The sequence below is a fragment of the Lactuca virosa genome, chromosome 2, assembly GCF_052849685.1.
Source record: "Lactuca virosa cultivar CGN04683 chromosome 2, Lactuca_virosa_CGN04683_v6, whole genome shotgun sequence".
Lineage (NCBI taxonomy): Eukaryota > Viridiplantae > Streptophyta > Magnoliopsida > Asterales > Asteraceae > Lactuca > Lactuca virosa.
This window is the reverse complement of record NC_136427.1, coordinates 286,594,042-286,607,612: the sequence shown is the minus strand read 5'-3', so window position 1 is coordinate 286,607,612 and position 13,571 is coordinate 286,594,042. Positions and strand designations below refer to the sequence as shown.

General features: G+C 36.3%; 1 protein-coding gene across 1 annotated transcript; it reads left to right on the top strand.

Annotated features, from left to right (window-relative positions):
* Positions 1 to 4,569: 4,569 nt before the first annotated feature.
* On the top strand, positions 4,570 to 7,023 carry LOC145161316 (uncharacterized). The gene is made up of 2 exons (XM_079080817.1): positions 4,570 to 5,362; positions 6,541 to 7,023. Exons 1-2 carry the CDS (start codon positions 4,908 to 4,910, stop codon positions 6,782 to 6,784), a joined length of 699 nt encoding a protein of 232 aa, XP_078936943.1. The 5' UTR covers positions 4,570 to 4,907; the 3' UTR covers positions 6,785 to 7,023.
* The last annotated feature ends 6,548 nt before the right edge of the window (positions 7,024 to 13,571 follow it).

The window sequence follows — 13,571 nt, the reverse complement described above, 5'->3', positions numbered from 1 at the left end:
TCATTTAGGTTTTATCGGATAAAAATCGATCTATCTAAAATTCGATTTCCGGGTTGTGCACTGCTAGGCTAAATCTTAGAAAAATCATAACTTCCTCATACAAAGTCAGAATTGGACGTTCTTTTTATGTACGTTCTCGGTTTAACATATACTACGACTTTCGTTTAGATTCCTAAGGCTAAAAAGTAAGTTATCAAAAATTCACTTTTTACGTTACGCGATGTCGTGCCGGTTTAACCGTAAAACTTCGACGGGTCATAACTTCTTCGTTATAACTCGGATTTCAGCGTTCTTTATATGTATGGAACCCTTGTGGCATATACTATAACTTGGTTGAGATTATTTAATATCAAAAAGTCATTTTTGACGCTTATTGTCTCTAAATTGACTAGCCCAAATCTGTGGGCGTTACAAATTGGATTGTGGTTTATTCGTTTTGGTTTAATCGAGTTTTTAACATCATTAAACTATTCGGAAGTTAACCAAGTAAGACTCAGTTGAATCGGTTTTTTATTTAGTTTCGGTTTGTCTAACTAGGTAAACCAAATAAATATTAATTTCCAATTTTATTATTGGATAAAGGGGATGTTTAATAAAATGCAATGTAATCAACTTAACACTTGTTTACTATTAAAAGCAAGAATGTCAATTTGTAAAAGAAACCAACACCTATTTTAACAACTTGCAAAATGTTAACATTAGAAAATTCGCAAAGTAAATTTCATATCTATATATACATTAGAAAACTTGCAAATCGGGTTACGATTCGACCTTTGGTTTCCTCCACTGTTAAGTGGATGTTGCATTACTTTAATAGTGAATATCAAAGCCTGAATGTCCTCGAGTTTCTTCTAGGGACCATAATGGTGATTTCCAAAGTCTTATTTTTCATGTCATAGGTTATGTGTGGTTTCATTTACTAATGTAACATCCCAAAAATCATGACCAAAATTTCGTTTTAAAATCATTATTCAAGTCATACATAAACCTTATATGAAATCAAGTATCATTTCAAACATATTTATTTTATCAGAGTAAACATCCCAGGCTAAAAACTTCTTGGTGTGTGTCATGCGATCATCCCAAGCTCTTCCCTCCGCTACCGGAAGTACCTGAAACCAAAATTGAAAACCGTAAGCACGAAACTTAGTGAGTTCCCCAACCTACCACATACCACATACATAACCACATACTGGGCCCCCGCCCGCTGCATCGGGACTTGCCCGACATCAGACTAGCTCCGGCATCGGGCCCCGCCTGGCATCGAGCCCCGCTCGGTATACCAATCTGTTTCTCTTAGGCCTCACCTGTCTTTGGGCCTCACCCACTAAACACATACAAACATATAACATAACCCATAACAAATAGCTAAACATACTCTACTATACTCCTGATATAAGGCCTCGCCCCTGTCCTGCTACTGATGAGTCATGGAACCCCTTCCACAGCCCTACTGATAGTGAGATACGGGCCCCCGCCCACACTCACCTCCCTCTTAACTCGGGCCTCGCCCCTGCTCTGCTAATAACGAGATACGGAACCCCGTCCATACTCAGCTAGTGATGAGATGCGGGACCTCGCCCACACTCACCTCCCTACCAGGCACATACAAGTATCACACAAACAACAAGTATAACTAGCATACTAACATACCTCGGGCCTCGCCCGGCTTCAGATCGCAATCTGGAACATATATCATAATAATACCTAGGGCTAACCCCCGGGTCTTCCTACTATACACAACATAATGGGCCGACATTGTGGCCGTAGACCCATGAACACAGTGAGGAGACTCACCTCACACTGCTGAACCCTGCTGATACTCCTTTGGCTGCTAACTGGCAAATTCCCGAACTGCTGACCCTTCGGCTTCCCGAACTACCAATACCAAATATCACTTAGTACAATACAATAATCATTCTTAGGGTAAAATGACCATTCTACCCCTAGTCCAACTTGGTCCATATGTAAGGCCCAAAACTAAGGCCCAATACTAGGTAAGCTTCCCAAGCCCACTAGTGGCCCACTAATGGCCCAATTTGCTAAATCGGCCCCAATCCCTCTAATGGGCCTTACCCTAAGCCCAAACATTTCCTTGGCCCATATTATCTGACTTATGATGGCCCACTAAGGCCCAAGAATCCAAAGCATGACCCAACCCGAGACCCAAAAATGCAAAGCCCAACTGACAGAGTACGCGGGGCGTACATTCACGTCCGCTAAGCGTACTAGCCAATGGTGTGTACGTTGGGCGTACCTGCACGTACGCTCAGCGTACTCCCCCTGTTAAGCCCTTTTCTTATTAAGTGCTTAATACTCCACTTCAGAAGCTACAATTACAAATCCTGGTCCTTTTCCACGTCTTAAACTATAAAGTCACTGACTTGGTGACTTTACTTGGCCCAAACAAGCCCAAACTCCCAAAATGATATTCCACTTCCATAAAGAGGGCTAGATCTCATGTATGAACCCATTAAGACATTCAAGATGGAGACTTTACTGCTTATGGGACCCTTTTAGCTCTGAGGGTGGCAACCCTAAGCTCACAAACGAGATTTCATCATAAAGGTCCATTCTTTGGACTAAAAGAGTCCATAAACTCCTCCTAATAAAGATCTAAGAGAACAATTATCAAGCTCAGAACTTTATACCTTGAAAGGGTCTGGAAAGAGGCAAAAGTCCCAGATCTACAACTTCTCCTTTGATCTACCACCTTGCTTTGCTCCTTCCTTGCTTGGAGAATAGTTTTATAACACTAAAATGCTTACTAATGGCCACCAAAGCTTCAAGAACACTCAAGGGAGGATTAGGGTTTCGTGGTGGCTGTCAAAGAGTGAAATGGAGGCTGACCCTTGAGGCTTATCATTCTTTTTATAGTGGCATGCCCTAAAATTTAGGGTTTCTGGACTCTGGACGTACGCTGGGCGTACCTCCTGTACGCTGGGCGTACGCCTAACGCACCCGCGACCTTATGACCTTATACGCTGGGCGTAACCCAGCCTTACGATGGGCGTACTCGCACGCTTACCACCTTGCATGCATGGTCCTTCTTTGTCATCTATTTCCATTAAGGGCCAATAACGTCAATAACTTCAAAGTGTCATAACTCCTTCATTCCAAGTCCGTTTCCGACGAACTTTATACCCACGAAAAGGTGGCGAGAAGCCTACGATTCTAGCGACACACCCCGGTCCAAAACCTCTCGAATAAAACTCAAAACCCATAAAAGACCAAAACGCCCCTAGCCTTGGCCTCTGAAATCCATAAATGGATACTTTCAGAACAGGGTGTTACAACTAAGATGTAAGTGATTGTTCTCTCACGAGAGTTGCCGACCATACTAATCAATAACACTATAGCTTGGAAGGTTAAGACAACAAACACTCTCACCCAAGTGTCAACTCTTAATCATGATTCACTAAAATACCCACCATTAACCGTAGACATCCATTAGTGACATGAGCATCTACAACCAACATATGACCGTGCTCCATCTACCTCCTACAAGGAGCACACACATATCTGTCAAAAAAAACATCTTGTCATAGTTTTTTTACACCGAGACACAGATCTTGTCATCTTGTACCAACACTATCAATATCACCCTTATGGGAGACTTATATTGGGAGACTTAAGTAAAGTCATAACAACCACTATACACTATTGAGTTTATACCATCTAACTTGGGCGTATGAGCGTAATCGCAAGCCTATCATGGATTACGAGTTTACGACTGTCCCTAAATTTCAAGTTGTGATCAAATGTACATGAAAATTACATGACAAAATACAGAAAATCACAACTATTTATCTACCAGAATTCGGAAAAACTCTTATATTTTGTTTATATACAGAAAAATTCTTATATTTTCAATTACCTTTCAAATTTACCCAAATATTCATTTTTTAAGAAGTTATTGGGTTGTTTTGTGACATGACATTTATCTTGTTCGTTTTTTAGATTGACATAGAAAAAAATAAACGAGGTCACTTATTTTTGCTTGAGTAAACTAAATGATATATTTCTTATGTTTTACCTTTTAACAATATGCAACACAACTTATTTTTGTTATATGTTAACCTAAAAGCGAAAAAAATAAATGTCATGTCACAAAACAACCGACACTTTCTTAAAAAACCCTCATATTTAGGTTAATGTGAAAGGTAATTGAAATTGTAAGTGTTTTTCTATGTATAAACAAAATATAAATTTTTTTCTGAATGCCCGTATATAAACGGTTATAACTTTCATTTTAACCTACACTCATCATCCAAAAGATACCTCTTTAGCAACTTGAAGCCTCATCATTCTAAACTCCCTCCCGCATTTGGTTACATCAGTAACCTTTGACAAATGCAAACTAAATTCCATAGCTATAAAATTTTAAATATAACATTAGCTAAATTATTGAAAATTAACCTAAAAAAACCAAATAAGATTCTACACCAAATAATTAATAGTATATCATTCGGTTTATATTGGTTTTTAGGTTTCGGTTAGATATAAGAGTTTTTAAGTTTTTTGTATTTTTTGTAATATACGATAGGAAATTGAGGGAATCAATCTTATTCTAGTGGACGATAAATTAAGCAAAAAACTTGGAGGAGGCAAAATCACGAGTAATTAAATCTTTCTTTCCCCCCTCTCTGTTTACTGTGCTGTTGCCTGTTGTGTGTGCTACTATTTAATTCTTACATAGATTCATCGGTATTTTTGAAGCTTTCTCTCTTCCCAACCATGGCTATCACCTGATTTATTAATAACCAAAAGGGAAAGAGCTATTTGAACAGAACGCGAGAGCGAGAGCTTGAGCGAGAGAGAGATCAAGGGTGCTCTCAAGCATTCATGGTCTCAGTTTCACGAATCCATTACATGAAAAACAACTTCTCTTTTCTTGATCTCCAAAAATGGCAACTTTGCAAGAAACCCATCTCGATTTGGAGGCCGGTGGAGGCGGCGGAAACCATACCCATCGTCAATCAATCACCACCAGTGTCGGAGACCGTAGCGCACGGTCATCGGATGCTAGTGAAGAAAGTACTACAGTCACCACTGAGATTGTAGGTGTTGTGTCGTCATCATCTTCGGAGGAGGAGGAGAAAGGGAGGCAATCCTCTGTGTCAGATTTCTCGGTGGTGGATCTGGAAAACGGTGGTGGTGGTGGGGTCCATGGTGATGGGGGCAGTAAGGTACATTTGTCAAAAATTGAAAGGGATTGTAGAATTTGTCATTTGAGTCTTGATTTAACCAATCCAGAATCTGAAAATGGGATTCCCATTGAGTTAGGTTGTTCTTGTAAAGATGATTTAGCTGCTGCTCATAAACATTGCGCTGAAGCTTGGTTTAAGATCAAGGGCAACAAGTAAGTACTCACCAAACTAATCTTCCAAGATTCCATTTATATAACTTTATACACATACCCATTCGGATCTTTCCATCTTTCATACTCAAAACCATGATAAATCCTCTCAAGATTCAATTTTTAGCGACTAAAATCCAGATTCATTTGCTTCTTTCTTGTATATATAATGTCAAGTGCTCAAGTTCCTTTTTGATTGATCTGGGTCTTTCTTCTGTATGAGAAATAACGTTGTCTATGTGTTTTTTTACGCGTTTTTGCGATTCTAAGGTTCTTGATAGTTGGATTTGGTTGACCAAAAACTTACCTTGAACAACTCTGTTTCTCTTTTCAATTATTGAGGTAATTAAGAGAAGTCCATATGCAATGTAATAAAAAGCAACAACTACAGGTTTTGGTGAAAAAAAAAAACGTTTAAATGGTGAAGAACGAGGAGTCAACACTTTAAAAATAGAATAATTCAGAAAATAAAGTGTAAAAAAGCAGGTTATAATGAAATGAACCGAATCTAATAGCTAAAAAAGGAGTCGACACCCTGTGTTCCTGTGTGTGTTTTATTCATGAAAAAAACTTTGAATTGGTTTGTTCGGCTTTAATCGTGTTGGAATTTGCTTTCTTTCTTTTCTTTTTAGCTTTCTCTTTTGTTATCTGCAAGTGGGCTTTTGACTCAAATCAACATAATCGCTTTTAAAAGCGTAAAGACTCTTTCGTATTACACTTGTTCATATGATATGACATATGATTCTTGTATTTATCCTTAAAAATGGCATCTTTCCTAATGTTGGAATCCCGGTTTCATGGACAAAGTCACCTTCGACGATCTTTTCAGTAGTTGGTTTAATTTGTTTGGTAATTTTGGAAGTTTTCATCGCATCAGGTGCTATACAACACTTAATAATAACAATAATATCAATTACACTATTTCTTAGTTTCTTAATACGTAAGTGCTTCAAGCTTTGATGCTTTTAGGGGCGTTCTTTTCTTCGTATTCTTATTCCTTTTCTTGCTTTATGTTCTCGTCTTATTGAATGGAAGTAAATTAGATCGAAGTGCATATCAAGTAAAATACAAGTAATTGGGTGGGATAAAAAATTGTAATTTTTGTCCCATCGACACCTGTCCCAAACGCAGTACAACCTGTTATGATATGCTAACTTGATTTGGTACAATCTAAAACCTAGAACATGTGAGATTTGTGGATCAATTGCTCATAATGTTGCTGGTGCGAACGAGGCTGAATTAATGGAACAATGGAATGAAGCTAACGATGCCACGTCAGCGGCTACTGCGCCTGGTGGGACCACTGCCACCTCATCAGAGAGTCGAACCTTCTGGCAAGGCCATCGGTTCCTCAACTTCTTGCTTGCTTGTATGGTTTTCGCCTTTGTCATCTCGTGGCTATTTCATTTCAATGTCCCTTCATGAAAAAAAAAAAAAAAAGTCTGCATACAGTAGTTGATTCCATCGAAGAAAAAACATTCAAAATGAGGTATTTCTATGTAGCACCAAGATATTTAAATGCAATTATATTGTTGTTTGTTGTTGTTGTGGTGGTGGATAGGCATGTATGTATGTCAGTAGAGCTTGTATTGATTTTATATCGATTGTAACTGTAAGATGTGTACGGATTTTTATTACTTATATAGTTGGCCTTGTTTCTTCTACGTCTAAAGAAGGTAAGATTTCGTATTGTGGTTCATAGTTATATGAAAACTAAACAAGCTTTATAATACTTATTTTACCATTTTATGATGTGTGATGGACAATTTTTTATTCTTGTTTTTTTATCTCAGTAAAAGGAAAGAGACTATATATACCCTTCTTTTTTTAGTAGGTATATAATACAGGCTAATGTATGACCTTTTTGAGGGCTTTTGTCGGTTATTTGTTTTATTTTCCGACTTGTTTTCAGGGTTTTGAAAGACAGATCACGTGGGTTTCTGGCTGTTTCAAGGCTGTTGTCCCTTTGGAAGGACACTTTGTTTGGGAGTGTTGTTGAATGTTGAGTGGTCTCATTGGATTTTCTTCATTAGGTAATGTGGGTTGTTTTTCCTCGGGTTTGTTTTGGATGCTTAAGCAATTAAGCATTGCTTGCTTGCTTCTTTAAGGCTGTTGCTTCTTTTGGGCCTTTGAGTGTGACCTTGGGGCTTTCTTCAATGGCTTATGTTTATGTGGGTTGATTTTCTTAGCCGATAAAATGCACAATACACAGGCTATGGGGACTTTAGTAGGTATTGGATCCAAGCAAATATTTTTATTTAATATTGCAACTTCATTATATAATATATTTGTTCACCTCTTGGATATTGATTTGAACATTTTTAAACCCGTATTTGTATTGGAATTTAAGAAAAAATGACTTGGTTTACACCCTCATTTAAATCGGGCGTAGGGCATTAATCAAGTGAATTGTCAATTAATACGAGATGTTGTATTCATTCTACTTGGTACCTATATCAAAACAAATTTCTGACCTAAAGAATGACACAAGATATCCTTACAATTGTTTAAATAAGAAAGTAATACACTGTTAAGTTTTACAATACTATTTTGTAACTCTCTAAATCCATGCATCATCGATAAAATTTCAATATGAAAATGTGTAAGAAAAAAGATGCACCATAACAAATAGAACAAATTGGGTAGAAAGTCAAATTTTCACAACAATATTATTAGAAAAAAGATGCACCATAACCAGGGGCGGACCCAAGAATTTTCCGAAGAGGGGGCAAAAAAATTTTATAACTTTTTAAGGGGGGCAAATTTTTTTGATGAGTAAAAATATATAATTTTGAAGGGTTAAAATATATATTTTTTTAAAAAAACCTATTTTTTAATGAATTTTTTTTTTGTTGTGGGGGCAATTGCCCCCGCTGCCCCCACTGTAGGACCGCCCCTGACCATAACAAACAGGGTCTACCTTTACAATAAAACTCAAGTACTACACTTTTGAAAACTAAAGACAACCACGAGAATTCTTGCCTTTGGGTTCTCCATGCTACTCCACTCTTTACATCACACTTAGGAAATATTTCATTATAGTTTCCAAGTGTTAATCCCATCCCTTAAGTGTCTTTCATTCTATTTCGTGTTTGTCCTATAGTTTTACAATATACCAATCTACTTCGCTTCTTTGTTCAATTATAGCAACCCATTTTGCTTTTTTGTTCAGTTATGCAACTTACTTTGTTGTTTTGTCCATTTTCAACATAAAACAAATACTTATTCCTACCATTTCCGTTCTAACTTATTATACAACATGTATATACATGCTTCCAACAATGATTTGACATATAAGACACAAATCAACGCATTTACATTATCAAATCTTTGAAACCCATTTTATTCCACTTTGTGACATACAAGGCATGTACCTTAGGTTTTTCACTAACTCTTCCTAATTTTTTAGTACCATTATAACCAAATCTTCTATTAAAAATGTTCCATACTCAAAATATCTTAATCATATAATTTATAAGAACATTGACATGTTATCTCATATTTTCTCTATTTGGCAATTTCTTCCATTTTATCCCCAAATATCTAAAGCACACACATATTCTTGATTACTGCCTACATATATATTAATTCACATTATATATATATATATATATATATATATATATATATATATATATATATATATATATATATATATATATATATATATATATATATATATAGGCTAGGTTATAATGTGGATGGACAACCATTGTGCGGATAGTGTTATTCTATGAGAATTACTAAGAGAATAAATTGTTTAGTAATGTGAATACGTTCAACCTCACACATTTATTGTTATTTTATGAATTCTCGCCAATTCTTATTTATTTTTGTTCTCACGCATCGTTTTTCACTTATTTTCATTCTTACAGAATACGAATCAATAAACATTCTGACAACATTCTGACAGAATGAGAATAATTAAAAAAAGTCTATAATAACCTTATAGACGATTTAATTAGTGAGAATCCGTGATAATGACAATAATTATATAAAATTGAACGTATTCATATTATCAAACAACATATTTTCTTTGTCATTCTCACAGAATAGCACTGTCCACATGTCCGCACAATAGATGTCAATCCATATTTGAACCTAACTCTCTCTCTCTCTCTATATATATATATATATATATATATATATATATATATATATATATATATATAGAGAGAGAGAGAGAGAGAGAGAGAGAGAACTTTTTTTTGAGAACTTAAAGATTTGCGAGAACTCGAGAACTCTTAATCCACTCAACACTTTTCAACACCAAAACCACCAGTATTCATCGAAGGCTGCATTTAAAAGGGATCAATGCTCAAAAAAAGATTTGACGATTTTTTTGGAAATATGCATATATGCACATCTAAATATGCATGCATGTATATTTATTTTTTATGTGTTCTTTTGACGTTTTCAAGTTGCGATTCTTTTAAACGTTGCTATTAGAGTCCCATTGTTGTGTTGATTTTGAAAAATACTGAAAAAAAAAACACAAATATATATATATATATATATATATATATATATATATATATATATATATATATATATATATATATATATATATATATATATATATATATTGTAATGTCCCAAAAATATCAAGGTAAAAATTTCATTTTTAAAACAACCAAAACACCCATTTATCATTTACTCAAACACTTAAAGGTATTTTATTATAAAAACAGTTATCAGAGTACAATCCCAAAATCACAAGGTTGCGGAAAATATTGGTGCATATGCTGCGATCAAGCCGAGCCCTTCCCTTTCGAATCAGAAGTACCTGAAACCATCAACAATAACTATAAGAACAAAAGTTAGTGAGTTTCCCCAAAATACCACATACCATACATAACATACAACTCATACATATCAAACGTGCAATAGGAGGTGCTATGTGCAAACCATAGGCTTGCCATTATGCCACGAGCCGTATCATGGCCTTTTCTTGCCAGGCCGGGGGCCAAAACCCTGGGTCTTACAGACAAAGAGCCACCTCCTAATCTTCCATGCAAGCATTATAAAGACAACTAGCATACAATCTACAACTACCTATCTAATTAACTGCTAGAGTCCAAACTCTGGTCTTGCATACAGATTTGCCAGGAGCCACCTCCGGGTCTTTCATACAAATGCCAAGGGCCACCCCTTGGTCTTCCAATAACATAAACCAAATGGGCCGACATTGGTGCCTTCGACCCATAGTACAGCGAGGAGACTCACCTCAGATAGCTGAAACCCACAGATAAAAATCTGACTGCAGATCTGCTAAAATCCACGCGCTATCAAATACCAAAATGACAATCCATTAAAGACCTTTTTACCCTTCCTCTAACTTGGCCCAAGGCCAATGCCCAAGGCTAAGGCGCAATCCAAATGTCCAAAAGCCCAAATCCAAAACAAGCACCTAAGGCCCAAATATGGCCCAATTTTTCAAATTGGGCCCAATACCTTACATGGGCCTTTTCCCAAGAAGTCCAACAAAATCTCAACAGCCCGGCCCATGAATTCTGATAGGCTAGTCATGGCCCAACACAATCAATCCCAAGCTTAGACCAAAGTCGAAGCCCAAAACAATGAAACCCAAGTCTGTTGAGTACACGGGGCGTGCTCAGCTTGTACGCTCAACGTACAACTTAGAGGGCTTGTACCTGCTGCGTACAGGCTTGTACGCCCAACATACTCACCAACTTTGACCAACTTTCCAAATTAGCTCTTAATCCAATAAGACTTCGATCCAAACCCAGATTTGACTTCCTTAAGATGGTTAAGCACATAACGTTGCCAACTTTATATGCATGCATGGCTTAATGGGGATCTAGAGCTCAAAATGGCTTAATAAATGACTTAATACTTGCATGAGACCAAAACCACCATAAAGTTTGCACCTTTATGCCTAAGGAACCTTTAATATGTCAAGATTTATAAAGCTAAGCTCTAAACGGCCTTAACACCCAATCACCAACCAAAAAGGACCAAAATGACCAAAACATGCCAAGGAGTAGATCTATGAAATGAAATGGCAAGGTTTGAACTTTATACCTCACAAGCCACCAATAGAGGATGATAAAGCTGGATCTCAAATCCCTCCTCCAAAGAATGAGCCTTCAAGCTTATCCTTCCTCCTCTAGGTGCACAAAACCCTCCACAAAAGCTTCACAAGAGCTCAAAATCACCAAACATAGGCTAAGGGACGAATTAGGGTTTTCAAGGGTGAGGAGGTTGGTTAAAAAAGGCAACCCAAGGCTAACTTATGGCTTAAATAAGGTAAATTCCTCAAATTTAGGGTTTCATGCTGAAGGGAGGACGCCCCACGTACCCCTTAGTACGCTCGGCGTACTCAAAATGACTCGTGACCAAATAACTCACTACGCACAGCGTACTTGGTGAGTACGCCCCGCGTACTCGACCAAGCCCCAAAATACATGAAGTTCAATTGACCCTAACTTCTTTGCCCTAAGTCCGTTTCCAACGAACTTTATATACACGGAAAGGTGACGAAAAGCCATACAGTTCTATCAACTCACCCTCACCTTAAAACTTCCCGAACAAAGATGCAAAATTCATAAAGGCCCGAACTGCCAAAATTATAATTATACCCTAGGGTTTCGAAACACAATCGAACACTCAGATTACTTAATCTATAACTCCCCCATCCAAAAAGGGCCAATACCCTCCTTCCCCAAGGCCCTAAGCCTTATGATAATTGGGTCACGACCCTGAATAATGAAACGATTCGAAACCGAGTGTTATATATATATATATATATATATATATATATATATATATATATATATATATATATATATAGGATAGATTAATAGAAAATGCATAATTAGGGCAACCAATGTTACAATCAATGAAAACATGACAACACATCAATACAATTATTTTTAGAGTAAACTTTAGGAATAGTCCTTGTGGTTTGGGGTACTTTGCATTGTTGGGCCCTAATTTCTTTTATTTAGTGTTTTTTTCTTTGAGAAAATTACAAATTTAGCCATTTCCCTTAATTACTTTGTAAAAAAATAGCCAAAAAAACCCAAATTACAAAATTAGTCACCAAAATCGCAGATGGATTAAATCCATATGCGATTTTGGCATTTGATCTGCGAATGTACAAGTGTTTAAGCATGAGCGTGTATTGGCAGTTGTACGTTCACAGATGGAACATCAGAGGAAATCACAGATGAACTTAGTTCATCTGCAATTTCCTCTGATGTTTCATCTGCAATTTTGCACAATTTATATATATATATATATATATATATATATATATATATATATATATATATATATATATATATATATATATAAATTTGACCACGATTTTACATGAAAACGTCCATAACTACTGATTTTCGCCTCCAGAGAGAGTTCTCCTAACAAAAACATTGCAAAATGAAAGCTCATTTTTTTTCTAGGTATTTATACCCTTAAAAAGTCAAAATCGCAGATTAACTAATAAAATCGCAGATGGACTGAGTCCATCTGCGAACGTACAATTGTGAATGCACACCCATGCTTTAAATATTTGTACATTCGCAGATCAAATGCCGAAATAGCAGATGGCTCTAATCTATCTGCGATTTTGGTGGCTAATTTTGTAATTTGAGTTTTTTGGCAATTTTTTTGCAAAGTAATTAAGAAAAATTGCTAAATTTTGTAATTTTCTCTTTTTCTTTTTGCTTTTTTTTCATTGATGGTTCTCATTTTTTAGCAATATTAATTTCACCCAACCGCTCCTACCGTAACCCCTTTATTTCTCTATTTCCATAATATTAGGCATGAACCAGATGAAGTTCTGGGCTATGTAACTTTATATTCTTGAACACATAAATACATAAAGATGAACATGCACACACAATTGATGTAGAAAATTCAAAACCCCATAAACTAATGATGAAGAACCTAGAAAATCTATCAAGAAATCAATCCAGATGTATAAATTAAAATGAAAAACCTAGAAACCAATGGTGAAAATCACACACTAATGAACACACACATGCGTGTAATGGGATTTTGATTCCCGGTATCTTCAATGGAAACCGTTAGAGTGACGTTTTGAGAATGTGGAAATGGGAATTCTTGATCATACGTTAGATGCTTATGATGCTTGAAATTTTCCCAATTGTTTCAGTCATCTCCTTCTTCACGGCCACTTAATGTTTTGAATTGAGCATCATATCTTCCATTCATTCATGTGTCA